At 39.2% G+C, this 15,342-nt stretch overlaps 1 protein-coding gene across 2 annotated transcripts in view; it reads right to left on the minus strand.

Moving 5' to 3' along the window:
* The window catches only part of ZSWIM6 (zinc finger SWIM-type containing 6), a 112,302-nt gene that overhangs the window by 37,770 nt on the left and 59,190 nt on the right, over nt 1-15,342 (minus strand). For both annotated transcript variants that reach the window (XM_055790939.1, XM_055790938.1), the window contains exons 2-4: nt 11,736-12,092; nt 2,312-2,460; nt 1,633-1,783 (exon numbers count right to left, since the gene is read on the minus strand). In XM_055790939.1, the coding sequence (XP_055646914.1) occupies nt 1,633-1,783; nt 2,312-2,460; nt 11,736-12,092 (657 nt within the window). The remainder of the gene's footprint in view (nt 1-1,632; nt 1,784-2,311; nt 2,461-11,735; nt 12,093-15,342) is intronic.

Genomic DNA, 15,342 nt, shown 5'->3' on the forward strand with positions numbered 1-15,342 from the left:
CAAGGCATCATAAGAATGACACTCTAAAAGGGTTGTTAACACTTGAAGACAAGTAGTTTATCTACACTCTCTCTGGCAGAGCTTTGCCTGCTCTGATATTAAGGCTTTCCACCACAGAAGTCTATATCTCAACTAGATATCTAGTGCTTTATTAGCCTAATGCTTCATTTAGAGTGAACATAATTTATGCTAAACAGGTTATATCCAGTCTTAGCCCCACCAGACAATATTGCAGTCAATCATGGTCATCTTGAACTCCTAACAGAAGAAAATAGGTTTTGCTTTTGATGCTTCCTTTTTGAATGAAGTATGTTATTGTTGCTTGGACTTAATTTCATGTAGCTTGATTTTGGACTTTAAAATATATCAAGAGCATTAAAGTCCTTGGCTCTATTCTCTGCAGTGTTTACATAATGTCGCACAGGCCACCATCTGTAAAGATTTTCTTTTGTTTCATTTAATTTTCATTTATTTCTGTGTTCCATGCCACATAAGTCAGACATAGCAATATTGACCAGAACACCTCAAGACAGAGTCCTTTAAGTCTAGACTTGAAATGTCTCTCCAGATTAAAGCCAGAGTACAGGTAACTACTCCAAGTTCCATGAACCACAAGATGACTGCATTTAAGACTGTCTTCAGCTTGCTTTGAGAAAGTCTCCAAGACAGCACCCAAAACTTTACTACAGCTAAGATACAAACATTTAATCCTTCACTCATACACTCAGCAAATCCTCTTCTTACAGAAACAAATTACATTTACCACTGTATTTTAAATAATTCAGGTTGTCTTTTATTGGCACTTAGATGCCAGCTCGTTAGTAGTTTGTTCCAGTACGTTATACCTAGGAAAGCAATGCTTGTGATGACTTAATATTCTTTCCACTGACCTACCCACCTTTAAAATACTGGTGACATCTATACAATTCAAGTTGTTTCGAATTTCCTTTCACCAGAGATCACTACAGATTGAGAACTTCTGAAGGAGTACTTCAAAACTGTATTAGCAAGTTGCTGCAACACTTCAGAGCAAGTGTCATCAGACCATACCCGTTTAAATATTTCTCTTCCTTTTTAGCCTATGTTCCTCCCTCCATTGCACAACTAAGTCATGTATCAGGTCACAACTGACCCTCCCTGTAAAGCGGTGTTAATTGTTTTAGCCCTCTGTTACTTGATCTCCTATCTTGCTCAGTAATGGACTTCTACCTTCCTTTGTTAGTATCTTACCATACTCCTAATGATTCTCTTTTTGCCTTCTATTTCCCTCTAGTTGCAAATCAATTTTTTCCTTAACCTTTGCACTTTAGCACTATTGGCTTATATACTTACCCTTAGTGATGTCACTGTGTTTTCTCTTTTTGCTTTGTTATTTTTAGATGCTCTGCTACTTAACAAACGGTTGCAATTGTATTTCTTTCATATCATGCTTCCTCTCCAGAAACTGTACTTGTCTCACACTGTAGATCAGAAATTCAATTTCACCCAACCTTAACCAAACAAGCAAAACTGCGGAAAACTCTAACCTGCTTTACCTAGTATGAAAATAAAGGTTTTTTTGAGCCCAGATATGTAATTGTTTCTTCATTACACATATAAACACCTAAATGATTTAGAAGTCTGTGCATTTACCCAGTTCATCCCAGAGCTGCCTATACTTGTCAGTCATTGCAGTTCCTTGTTGTCTCCAAAGCGCCAGACGAGGGTCAGCCATGAACTGTTCTGTTATCAATGTCAACATGCGAGCTCCATTTGAATCTCTCATCTTTAGCATCTCTCGCACCTAGAAAATTAGTCTTTTAATACAAACTTGAAAAAACAAAGAAATCACAGTACAGACAATATACTACAATGTTTAATATTCCACCTTTGTTAAATAAGAAATGTGATTCATATATGTGATGTGAAATTTTAGTAGAAAAAAAAATAGTCCGCCTTCCCAGTTCTAACAATTTTTGGTTTCAGTATCCCACTGCAATTCTTCAAAGACACTACTTCCACATATAATCCACAGGTGTATTACACAAACCATTGCAACACTAATTTTTTGCAGGTTTCTCCAACATTTTGGGGTTAGGAAGAAAGAGAATAGCAAAGCTGCAGATGGTTGAAATGCTACTTTGTATCCTTACACTGATCAAGACACATTAGATAGCAGTCCACTGCTGTACAACTCATCATTAAGTTGACATGTTGCCAAGGCTTTGTCTTGTTTTAGACCAAGGAGATTTTGAGCAAGACTCAAACAAGTACAGACTGGCCTGGGGAATGGGGGAGAGAAACAAGGGAAGGTTTCGAGTACTAAACACACCTTTGCAAAAAGCAGATTGAGCTGCTTCCCTGATCCATGGTAGCCGCCCTGGGAGAGGAAGAGTTTAACCTGTTCTTGGACCTGCTCCTCATCCAAATGCCAGCAGTTTTCATCATCTATGCTAGCACCTGCTGTTGGGTCAGGAGCACCTGCAAACAGCAAGAAAAGAAATCATTATGTTCTATATAAAGAAGAGAGTTTCATGGGTCCAGGGGAGAAGACTACTGTGGAGGTTTTGTCCATTTTGGATGTCTTGGGTTTAATCTAAACATTGTTTAAAACAGACTTAAGTTTCTCCTCAGTAGTCTTAAACACTTAGAAATTATAGCCTATGAAAAGGTATTTAAATAAGTATTATGTAACAAAACATTAAAATCAAGACAAGGTTCTTTCCTCCCATCTCAGCAGCAACACCAGAATGCTTTTACAAAGAACGTTAGACTTTGCACAGTATTTCCGTAAGTGTGATGTAAAACCATTCTTCCCAAAACACTTGTGTAATTCCTGTACCTTCAGCAATCTTGCTCAGGTTTGACTGCTAGTGAGCACAGCTATTGATGAACAAGAGGAAAATCATCACCTCTGTGCCTCTGAGCTGTGATGGCTCTGCAAAGCTAAAAAAAAAAATAAATCCCCAAACAAATCCAAAGTCTTAAAGCACTAAAAGGCATTTCCATGATAAGAGGCACAGTTGTGTAAGATTGTGGTGCTTCCAAAGGAGCATTTTTACATGGGCAATGTCATCAGCACAGAAGCAATTCAGAGCAACTCTACCTGAATTAGCCTAGTGTGAACTGAAGTGACTGGATTTACATCAGTCAGTACTTTGGCCACAGGCTGCTCCAACTCAAATTCTGCAGCAGAGATCAATGACTTTGTACCTATGGCCTCTTTTAACGGCTGGCAAAATTAACCAGAACAAGTTCTTGCAGGATCTAGCAATCTAGCATTTTTCTGAAGACTGCACCTCTGCTGGAAGTTTTTTGGAAGGTATTCAAACTGAGAAGCATGTATCTAGATTGTCAAGGAAACATCTCAAATAGTGCATCACCATACCAGATATAAGGTATTTAAAGCACGCCCAAGACCCAATGGACTTGATATGTTGATTCTGGGCTTCTCAAAACCATGTAATCTCTATCTTCATTAGGTTTTGAGAATGCATTAGAAATTGGATTATGTAACACAATCTTATCAATTAAATCCAAGTCCATGTTACCTCTGTAACCCAAAAAAGAAAAAAAAAAAAAAGGGATACTTGCAGAGAAAGAACATTACATAATCAGATCTGTAAAACCTTGCTTTTCCAAGCAGCCCTGAGAACCTGAAAGGCAAAGCAAGCTACAACTCTTCAGATGTACAGGAATTAAACATTAATTCTATTGATTCAAGCCTTTATTTCACAATTGCAGCTCTATCACATAGATGAAGATTTAAGTGGTCGCAGAGAATGCTGGAATCATTTTTCAATGAAAATACAACCAGAAGATTTAAAGGGTCAGAGGGATGTCCTGTCTACTAGCTGCTGAGAGGAAAAAAACATCCCCAGGTCAGCAACTTTCTGAACTGCCTCCAAGTTCAGAGCCTACAGCTGGAAATACTGCATTGCTCTGTGTGTGCATAAATATATATACACACACATATATATTTAGATTAATAAGAAATTGTGTATTAAAGATGTGAGTGAACCCTCCCACCTTCCACAGGAACTGCAGCAGCAGGAAATATAGTCAGAAGACGGGAGTCAAGCCCAGGACAGTACAAAACCCAAGCAATGAAAAAATCTCCTCTTCTGCAAGTGCTTCCACCTTTATTTAAGGGGCTTTCAATTCAGTCAGCTACATGCAACACATACTGATAACTCTTCAGTTGCAAAGAAAGAGATAAGGAGGAGAATCAACCCACATGAGAACAAGCAGTGCAGCTGTTGCACAGACCTAGGTTTGCAGTATCACCTTGCAAATAGTTTAAATATTTAATTGCTCTAAAGCACAGAGAAAAGACCTTTGAAAAGGAGCTACGTAAAAGCAACAATACACAAAATACATTTGCATCTACCCTTCACTCCAATGGAGATTTATCTTTAAATAATCTCGGTATGACTACTTCTAAACTGAATTAAAAATAGCCCAAGATTCCTCAGCTATGCTTCCCTATTTAGGGAAAAAAACAAAAATTCTTCCAGAACTGTTTACATTTTATCAAAAGCGCATCAGTCAGTTTGTGCTACAAGGTTAAATTTCAACACAGCTACTGCAGATTCTTTAACAGCGTTCCTTTATGGGAACAAGAGCACCCGCTGCCCCAGGCCAGCAACACTGACCCCACCAAGGCCTATCCTCCCAGCAAGATTCTACATACACCTTCTACAGGAGCTCAGCATCGCTATACTTATACCAGCTTTATTTTCATGCCAGTAGGCTAGGAGCCTGTAAAAGCTGATGACACCAAGCCAAGGGTCTGAGCTCTACAAGGGTGTTCAGCACAGTACTACGGATATGCCTGACAGACCAATTCTTTCTTATAAGATCTTGTATAGGCTATATGCTCAGTGTGATCCAAAATTTTAATTGGGATGTGTAAAGAAATTTAATGCATCCGGCACCAGCTACAGCTGTAATTCACTGATCCTTCAACACTACTGGCATTCCTCAGCAACAGCCATGGACTAACAAGGCATGGAGATGACGTGTCCGATCAAGCACAAGCCCAGACCACCTTCCCACCACGGCAGCAGGCAGGCATCCTAGCGGTGCTGCTGGGGAAGCCTCAGCTTCCACTGCCCACATCATTTTTGTTCTGGGGTTGAGACATGACCACCTCCACGCCTCTCAACTAAGCGGTTTTCAAGATCACTATGTTCACTTAGAGTCAGGTGAACACTGATCTATGTTTCCTCTCCCACTCGAACACAGATGACTCCTGGGCAATGGACAGGATTTCTACACTACCACTTTCCTTCTGAACACATGGAAGCCAGTGAATGGACAAGAAACTATCTGAACAAGCAACAGGAGAGAGCTGCCTTAGGAGCTGCGAGATGAAGGCCTCCCTAGCAATACCCAGCAGAAGGCTCAGGCTCAACACCAGGCGGAGCTGAAGGTTCAGCCCAAAGGTGGTGGCCTCGCTCAGGATGCAGTGTGGCCATGAACGGGCACTGAGGCTTCAGCAGACGGACCATTTGGCTGGGCAGAGGAACATGGGCAGCCCTGAACTTAATCTCTGCAGTGCTGTTTGCTTTCAAGATCAAGTCCTGTTCCCTACTTGTAAACTGAGGTTAAGTATTACATGCTTTAGAGGGGTGTCATGAGGATAAATTAGTTCACATTTGAACTATGAAAGTGAAAAGCACTGTATAATTATACTAAATATTTAAACCTGTAATTAAACTGTGTCAGATTATAGACACTAACATATTAATTTCCCTCCCTCCAACCTCTGGCTTTTTTAACTTCTGTCATGACTGCTCTTTCTAATAGGTTTTACATTATGTACTTGGAGTTAAATACAATATTTACACTCAGTATATAGATACAACCATACATACTTACGCTCTTTTACTGAAATTACTAAACTGCAATCTTAGCAATCAAAGCAGGAATACTGTGCACCACTTTGTAACACTGAACCTCAAAATCTGAAAACAGGGTAACAGCCTTTTACATTTATGGTCGTAGCAGGTTCACAAGTTTTAAGCAGCAAAAGCATTAAAAAACCCCACAAACTCAGATCATTTACACAGCGATTTTAAGAGAACTTTCAAAATGCACAACAACACTCAAGAACTGATGCTGTGTTGGAGAACTTAACCTACAAAAGTAAGTAGAAGCAAAGCAAGAAGCACTGAATAAAATAGGCTAAGAACTGCCTGTATTGCAAACTACTCAGGTGCAGATCTACAGTTAAATGTGGTTAAAACAGAAAGGAGTCTCTAAGGCAAACCCGCTTCCCTGATCCTTATTTTTGAATTATCACAAGTTGTCTTTAAATGAAACCATGCCAAATTACTCATTCATATCCATACTGAAATTTTTTGAACCTCATTTAAAAAAAAAAAAATCTTACTTAACTGGTCTACAGTTCATTTGTATAAATTCTATTAGATGTCATCCCACAGCAGCATTAAGGAGAAGATATGGGAAAATGCTTACAAATTATAAGCATTACTTACTGGAGTACTATGCAAAGACTGAATGGTCCCAGCTAGAAACCAATACTGCTGTACACTGATTCACAACAGAGTAGTGATTAATTTTATAAACTTAGTATGCTCAGAATTATTCTAAACAATAATTATATAAACCCAAAGATCATAAAATTAATGATTCAAATATATTATTTTGCCTTTGATTCCCCAAATGATTCAAAGTTTAGACATAAGTCACTTAATCTTGCATTTAATTTCAGAACTCCTGAGTGGAATATTAACACCTGTTCAGCAGTGCACAGCATCAAGAAAAACTACTGCTGTGAAGCAGCCAGTGCTAACAACAAAAGGTACGAAGACAAGGACAGGCTACGCTAAGTTGCTGAGGAAAGTTAATAAACCCTCAACAATTTTAACGTCGAGAAAATTCTTGACCTTCCATCTGCACATACAGCAAAATGCATAAACTTACCTGCTGACAATATCTAACCTCTCCTGCTAAAAATCCAGTTATCTCAAACATTATATAGCAGTAAGTTTCAGAGTCTACTTGTGTGTGGTAGATAAAGGAACTTCCTTCACAGTACAGACTAGCATGCATTACTTCCCTTTATTTTTACCTGTTATGTCTCAAACCAAAATCTCACCATTTATCTTCTGTATAACAAGTTTTAGTTTAATGTTTAATGTATCTGAGAAAACCTTTCTTAAAGCTGTAAGTTTTATAAAGTATTTTTAATGTTATTTTGCAATTAGTAATATTTCATTTTATTTTACATTGTACTACTTATTTAATTCTACTTGCGTTTCTAAAATTTCTCTAGTTTTTTTTTTCTTCCTTCCCAAATTACTTCCTTCCCAAATCCGGTTCACTAAACAGTTCTCATACTAAGCACTGGAGCACTTCACTTTCATCCTTCTTGAAAGGAAACTCAAATGCCATTTCCTCCATTTTTCTTTTGCAACTAGTTTCTTAATCAATTGTCTGTTTAAGCAGGGCCATATGAAACATTCCATCATTACTTAAAGAAGAAAAAGTATCCTTAACATTAAACATTCCTTTTTCTAGTAGATCAGCAATACACCATATTTTGTTGTTTGGCCCTATCCTACCCTACAATTTTCCTACAGATTCACCTGTACCTCTGAATTACCCTTTGGAACTTAAAATATACTGGAACAATGCTAGATACTAGGAAGTTTTCTTTGAAAGTGATTTTTCTAATAGATGTTTCCTTCCTTGATGCCTCCAACAGCACTCCCAAAATACGTTACAGGCTAACATTTACAGAGGATGCACCTAAATCTGCCTTGACAAATACAAAACCAACTACCCAGGTACCTCTGCTTCTAAGGAGACAAATGTACTTAAACTGCTTTTTCCCTCTTAAATTGGAGTTGATCTGCTTTTGGTTTTGTAGAGTGCTTTGTATTGTGAGTCAGAGAATCACAGGATGGGATAAGGTCTGGAGAAATTTGTACAGTTCTTCTAAAGGCATAGATTGCAACAGCAGCACAAAACAGTCAGGAAAGAAACAGTACAGCTTAAGAGGTAGAAATTAAATTTTTTTGCTAGGCTGTCCTTAAACCAGTAAAAGGCAGACCCTTTTTCACTCTGTACATAATAGCAAATGCTTGCTAGGAGGAGATTAATATGCCAACAGACCCACACCGCACCCCACCCACCAGCACCTTACAGTTACTTTCCTATTTCCATGCAAGTTCTCAGGAACATAGTTTGACCTTCCAACCAATTTAAGCGAAAGTTTCATATCTAAGAAAAGACAGACCCAAGACGACAAACCCGTCTGATAATCCGTCATCCTGACTGTTCTCTTCCTAGCCTAACACGCCTGACAGCTCCCTCTGCTATGATGGTACAAAAATGAACAGGGAGGAAAAGCGCCTCAGCAGAGCAGGGTCCAAATTTACATCCAGATTCCTGAGTCAGCATCCCCAAATTGAAACTCAATGTGAAGCCACCAGTTGCACAGTGCAGATGACAGGGTATCAGCACGAATACCTGCAGTGTTCTTCAGTACAGAAGATCAGACCGCACAGATCTCCAGTTTTGAAATCATCAGAAACACATGCAGCTGTAGCAGTGTCACATGAGAACATCAAAACAAATCTTCTCAATTGTAAGAGGTGTTTTTGTACTCTAAAAACACGCAAAACCCTCTTGTAATGTAATCACCACCAAATGAAAATTAGTGTGGCAGATACAGCTGAGGTTTCCATATAAATCACTTTGCTCTCCTGAAGTCACTGAACAGGTAACACATTCCTGTGCTTTTAACAGCATCCCCTTATTTTTTCCTGCAGTGAGGCTCAGTTATGATGCAAGAAAGGATAGTGCATCATTTGTATCCACCAAAGTAGTAAGATTTGTCATTTCAAAACCCATGTCATGATTGTAAGTCACTTCACTTGTTCCCCCGTAACCTCATTCACAAGGGAGGTAGCCAAAGCCAAACACTGCCTAAGACAGAATTTTGAGCAAATGAACACTTACCAAATTCACCTTTTGTAAAAGGAAAATACTGCAGAGTTGTTCCATCTCCCTAGCCAGCTCATAAGCAAGTCAACAAGACTGCTCTGGTCACAGCTTCTCAAAGTCCCGGGTCATTCCTACAGCTGATTTCTTTTGCCTATTACTAGAAATACATGAAAACCAGAACTAGTACAGCCACCACGAGATAAAAAAAAAAAACAATGTATGAGTTGAAGTTTTATATAAGACAACCCTGAAATTAAAACACCTCTAGACAACATTGAAAAATTATTTCCTCATCCAACTCCAGATTCAGGACTTCACTTAATCAAAGCTGTTTCTGGTGTTCCTGTACCAGGTCTCCTCTTACTTTTACAAGCACGTCTTCAAGTTTTTCCTCTTGCTTACCTGTGCCTTCAAGCAGCGTTCAATATAAATCCTCTTCAAACACTAGTTTAGTGAGATTAAACTATTCAAAGCAAGATAGGTCTACTAGGCAGTTTTGTGTTACAAACTGAACATCTGCAGCACAGGAGACATAAAAAAGTGAATGGTGATCCTATATTCACCAGCCTGTGCTATTACAGCCAGCTAGAGATTTTTTGGGGTCTATTTTTTGTAATTTTTTTTTTTTTTTTGGTTAATGTAAGGAATTTGATTAAAGGTCAAAATAACAGAATTACAGTACAAACTGCAGGACACTTACTTGCTATATAACTAGATAAACTTCTATTTTCCTTAAAAGAATCCTGTAATGTATTAACACCTTAAACATTTTAAAAAACCCTCAGACCATGGTTTTATGGTAGTCTGAGAGAAAAAGCAGGACATTACAGATCCTCTTTTGTAAGCCAGCTTTCTTTAGTAATAGCAGTTTACTTTCTTACGCTGTCTGGATTTTCTATTTCAGTTTTTGGTATTTTATTAAGAAATACCACAGTCAATACAGACATACCTCAATTTCATTTACTGGGAAAACAGCAACGTGTAAGAAACATTTTAGGTTTGTGGTAATTTTAAGCAACCCTACTCAAATTCATTGTGAAATTTCATCATTGATCATTTATGAAATTAACTTAGTTTTTTGGTTTCCTATTCTTTTTGCTATTTGGGCTGCGATATAAACATCCTCTCTAAAAACACTTTAGATACTAATGAGTAAGGAGATATTTTGACAATAAGAAAGTAGCTGACAGACTAACAGGCCTAAGATCAGCATAATTACAGACTTAACACTGATCAGGTTTAAGAGCTCTCTGCAACAGCTTGTCATTTCTCTTACATTACCCATAGTGTAGTTAATACAGCCACACATAGCCATCATCTGCCCCTCCTTTCCCACCCCTGCCTTCCCCTTTTCTAATCACCCTTGACACTCATACTCACCATACTTCTTCCTTCCCCTTAGTTCATGTTCAAGCTATTACCAATTCTCATGCAATACATGCCTACAGTTTACAACATCTGAGAATCTTCCTCTATTGCTTAATATCCTGCTCTGCTTTAGGTTCCCCTTCTTTCCACTGTCACCAGGCAGCTCTGCCAATCACCTTCCCATTAGGTCCAGTAACAACTAGAGCAACTGCCTTGCCTCTAGCCACATTCCTGTAGCTCCCAAAGCCAAAAAGAGCGATGCTCCTGAAATTCACCTTCTTGCAGCACCACCTGCCTGAGTCTGCCAGGGTCACCAGCTCCTAAGGAGAGGGGCTAGGCTGCAGATGAGTCCTGTTACTGAAAACACTCCCTTCCTTTGTTCCACCTACATTATATCTAACACACCTTGTTTTCTTACTCCAATATTAAATAGCTTGGTTGTGTACGTACTACAAACTCTCTGGCATAGCAGTCATCTCTCTTAAATATCAATGCACAAGAACTGTTCCTGTCAATGAACAAACAAAAAAGATGTTCTTGGATATCTGGATAACTTATTCTTCCCATGTAAACTGCCCATACGCTTACACCTCTGCTCACCTGAGAGGTCTTTTCTATTAAGTGACCTTGCAGGAACACAGGACTAAAACTAGCTGGGTCACCTCAAATCCACAATTAGTCACTTTCAGTTCTGCAGGGTCCATGTAAAAGCCACCTCAGAAGCCTCATCACACCCAGCACACTTTAACAAACATAAGACATTCAGGAAAGGAACCTGAGAGCCATTAAAACCACGTGCAGCAGAAAATCAGGACAGATTAAGACCACTGCTGATGCTGTAGGCTGCTGCAGCACTAACAGGAAAAAGGTAGTGAAATATAGGTTTTATATGCCCCCTGACTTCATACAGAAACTAAATCCCAAAGGATAACAAAACTATATTTAATGAATTAAAAACCAGTATCACCTACTTGCTTTTATGCTTTGTCACTAAAACAAAATTACGCAATCAAAATATCAGAAGGTTAGTTCAAGAAGAACAAAACCAAAAAGATGCCATTGGTAAGTTGGTAAGATAGTTCCTTTATGCAATGTGGCTATATAAAGAACACCACTACTCAGTTTTTCATAGCTGGAAAATACAAGCGTGAAGCCAATCAGGCCACATTACCAGTGCTGGACATATCAAGCCCATTGCTTATGAATTTTTTTCTCTTTCCCAAAAAGTACGGTTTTCTAAACATCTTAAAGTCAAGGGTCAATAACAGAATTCTCTTCAGTAAACACAGAATCACAGAGTAATTCAGGTTGGAAGGGACCTCAGCAGGTCACACTTCTGAAAGGCACAAAAAAAACCCTCAAAACCAAACAGGGAATGAAGCAAAAGGAAGAACAAGTAACAAACTCACCATGGACTTGATTGATTTCTGAATTCTGAGAAAGAATTTCATCTGCTAATTTCTGGGCAGTTGGCAAAACTTCTGTGTGGTGCACTGTGATCAAATACTGTACAAATTTTTGTAGTTGGTCTCTGTTCATTTGAAAGAGTGTCTCTGAAATGGGAAGATGCAGTTTGACCTGATCTGGCTTGCGGATCCGGTATAAAGAAAGTGCCACAACGTGGGCACAGTAAAATATGTCCTTGTTTCCACAGCTACAGGTCACTGAGGTAATCTTGCAACGATCAAAGCTGATAGCTACATTGCAAACAGTTTCTGGCTCCGATTGCATTGCAGGCTCTGTCACTGTGCCACTCAAGTGGAAACCTGTGCAGGAAAAAAACCAAAAGAGCACTTAATATAAATAAAATACTGTATCTCCTTATCAAGAATCTTTCCTTAATAAAGTAAAAGACATCATCTATTTCTGAGAAATAGTATTTTAAAGGACTTGGTTTAATTACAAATATGATTAGCCCTTTCTTTCATATGTACACTTTTTTGTCTCCAACAAAATCAAAAGGGGGGCAAAATCCTAGCTTACAAGCCTTCTTTGCCATTCTATCACAACATTCCTGGAAGTCTGATAGTAAGAAAAACATTTATTTGGTAAACGAGAGCTGCATCCAATTAAGACCAATGTGGAACTCCTGGTACCTCAGCAGGTTGGCAGCAGTTTTCCAAACCCCGCCAACCAGGAAGCCTGCAGCACCTACCAGCAAATTTAACCATTCTCTCGGTAAGTATGAAGGAAGTAGTGCACTCTAGTGGCACAAACCCAGGTCCCAACCCTGCCACTGACTCACTGACACAAATCACTTCACCTCTTCGATGGCACCTCTCCCACCACTGAGTTCACATTAAAGCTCACCTTCACCCAAGGGATACGGTATGACAGCTATGTTTGTGTAGCTCTTTGGAGATGGAAACTGCTGCAGTTTCCAATACACTGGATGTCAGATTTATAATACTGAATGAGACACATGTGCACTATTTCAGAAGTCTGCATTACGGTCCTGTTCTCCATTCAGCATAGTAAAGCACAAGGCAAAAGAGCTTGTTGGTTTTTGTTTGGTTTTCTGGTTTGGGTTTTTTGTATTGTAAGAAGATATGGAGTACTGCAAGAAAGATGTTTGCTTCAGCAAAGACGCCCTAGTTGACACCAAGCCCTGTTGAACCAGGGTCTCAAACTCTGAAGATAAGGCCTAAGCCCACCTCTGTTTGTGCACCACGAAGTCCCAGGTTTGGCTCTGAACACCTTATTACTGAATAGCAGAATGTGGGGGTTTCTTCCCGATTTTATGTAAGAATGACCTTGATCGTTGGCTCAAGCATTAAGTTAGAGGCACAGATACAGGGCAATACAACCAAGTTTCATATGCCATACCAGGATTAAACTCGAACATATAGCACATAAAAAGTCTGGGATGGACACTACAAGGTGTTACGCATTAACTACTCATAATGGAAATACTATAAAACCACACCCCCTCAAAGTCAAAAACTTTCTGGTATTTAAACAATACCAAAAGAGTGTACTGTAGGCAGCAGTATCACATGAAAATTAAGTGGAAAAAGAATACATACATAAATCTAGTCCAAAATATTGTATCTCCCTTTTTTTTAAAAACGCTCAAGTTACAGGAAACAGAGGAAGATCTCTCATTTTTTCCATTTATTTATACTGTACATTACAGAGCAGGTTTTGCAGTCAGCATCATTGTTTGGATTACATTCAAGGGCAGGTACACTGATACTCTACTCTGAAGAAGGTCATACGCACACACTAATGTCAACTTTGCAAGAAGATGCTTACCCGTTAAAGTAGTTAAGAGCCAAGGCTGAAGAGGCAGTAAGCTGTAAAGTGCACAGAGAGGAAGGGGGGTGGACTAACAGGCCCAGGAATACATGGTATTCTTGTTCTTGTCTCCACTTGACACTTGCACGGAAAGGGGAGTGCAATTGCCCCTTACAGCATGAGCTCCTCCCTCTGTGTTTCCCTTTGCTTTTTAGGTAGTCATGGCATGCTCCTGTAAGTGCCTCCTCTCAAAAAGAGAGGCTTTGTTAAAACTTAGCCATCTCTATTTCAGTTTAATTCTCAGTACGTGTAAGTTGAATTGGTGGTCCCAAAGAAACTGCAGGGGAGATTTCTCTCCTTGATGTCCCTTTCCTCTAAAGCATACATAAAATTATTGTCTCTCATCTGTGAGTTGAGGAAAAGCCTAACACCTGGACACTGAAAGGGCATTATCCCACTCCTTGCTACTCTCAGTAACTACCTGAGCCCCTATTAATTCCAACAGAAAAAGGCCCAGTGATAGATTTTCTACTAAACAGATTTTAAAAAAATAAAAAGCCCTACCATCTACTCCAACAGTATCACTTCTGATTTGTCAGTATATAATTCAAGTACTCAAAAAGTTAAAATCTTCCTGGAAAGATGAATGTCTCCAGAAATATTCCGAGTTAACAGCAGGCCTGCCTTTAAGTACTGCACTGTTCAGATGCAAACACGGCTCACTGCATCCCCTCCCTCTCCACTGCCATTTTCTGAGAATTCACATTACAAGCAGCAACATTTACAAACACAGATCCTGGTCCAAACAATTACAACAGCAGTACCATCAAATCACCTAACCTACCCTTCTTAAATTACAGAGGGCTTAAACAGAAACATCAGCTGCTCTTGCAGGCTAAAATGTAGCAGCTCTGTATTAACTATGCTGCAATGATGGACTACACCCGCTAACTGTGAAAGACTGTTCTCCGCTTTTTCTGTTTTTGAAGAAGAAAGAATTTGTTGTTAGGACATACAATCTTTAAAAAGGTTTCCATACGCTACAGAAAACAACTGGGGAAGTTTCAGCTCAGAAGCCCTGCCAGGCCTGTCACAATTTAACCTACCAGACATCAAATGCCACCTTCTCTATTGCTACCAGCACTGCAGAGTACTCAGCCGGGAAGGCTGGTCCCCTCCCAAAGACACAGCCTTAACCTCTTTTAACCTAACCTTAACCTAATCATTTAATATTCTCCAAATAAAGTATGAAAAGTTAGGACCAGGTAAAAATGCAGCATAGTGTGCTTTGCTAGGAAGCTTTCACCGACAGTAATTTATAGCCTGCCGAGGACAGAGGCATTACATGCTCCTGGAAGAAGGCAAAAGGAACCACCCGTGTGGGGACTCAGTGACATTTCAGTAACAGATCTGAAGGAGAATAAAACCTGCAAGCCCTCACTACAAATAGGTATTCCCCTTCAAAGGGAAAATTCCCCTTTTACTCAAAGTTACAAACCTTGCTGCAAATACTTATCCATTAAAAAAACCCAAACAAATTAAAAAACCCAACCAAGAATACTAACATTTCACTTTTAAATGAAAAAGCTCATTTGTCATTACCTAAAAACAATGAAAGAATTGCAGGCAGAAAACTATGTTCGCTACAGAAACTATTTATAGAGCAGGCATGTCTCACCTTTTCCCTTCAGCTGCTGCCATTCGGTAGGTTTTACTGTTTTCAAACCAGCATGTGACCAGTAATTCAAGCTCTGCTGACACGTTCAATGTGCAGAGGCT

Source organism: Falco peregrinus, chromosome Z (genome assembly GCF_023634155.1).
Source record: "Falco peregrinus isolate bFalPer1 chromosome Z, bFalPer1.pri, whole genome shotgun sequence".
NCBI classification, from domain to species: domain Eukaryota; kingdom Metazoa; phylum Chordata; class Aves; order Falconiformes; family Falconidae; genus Falco; species Falco peregrinus.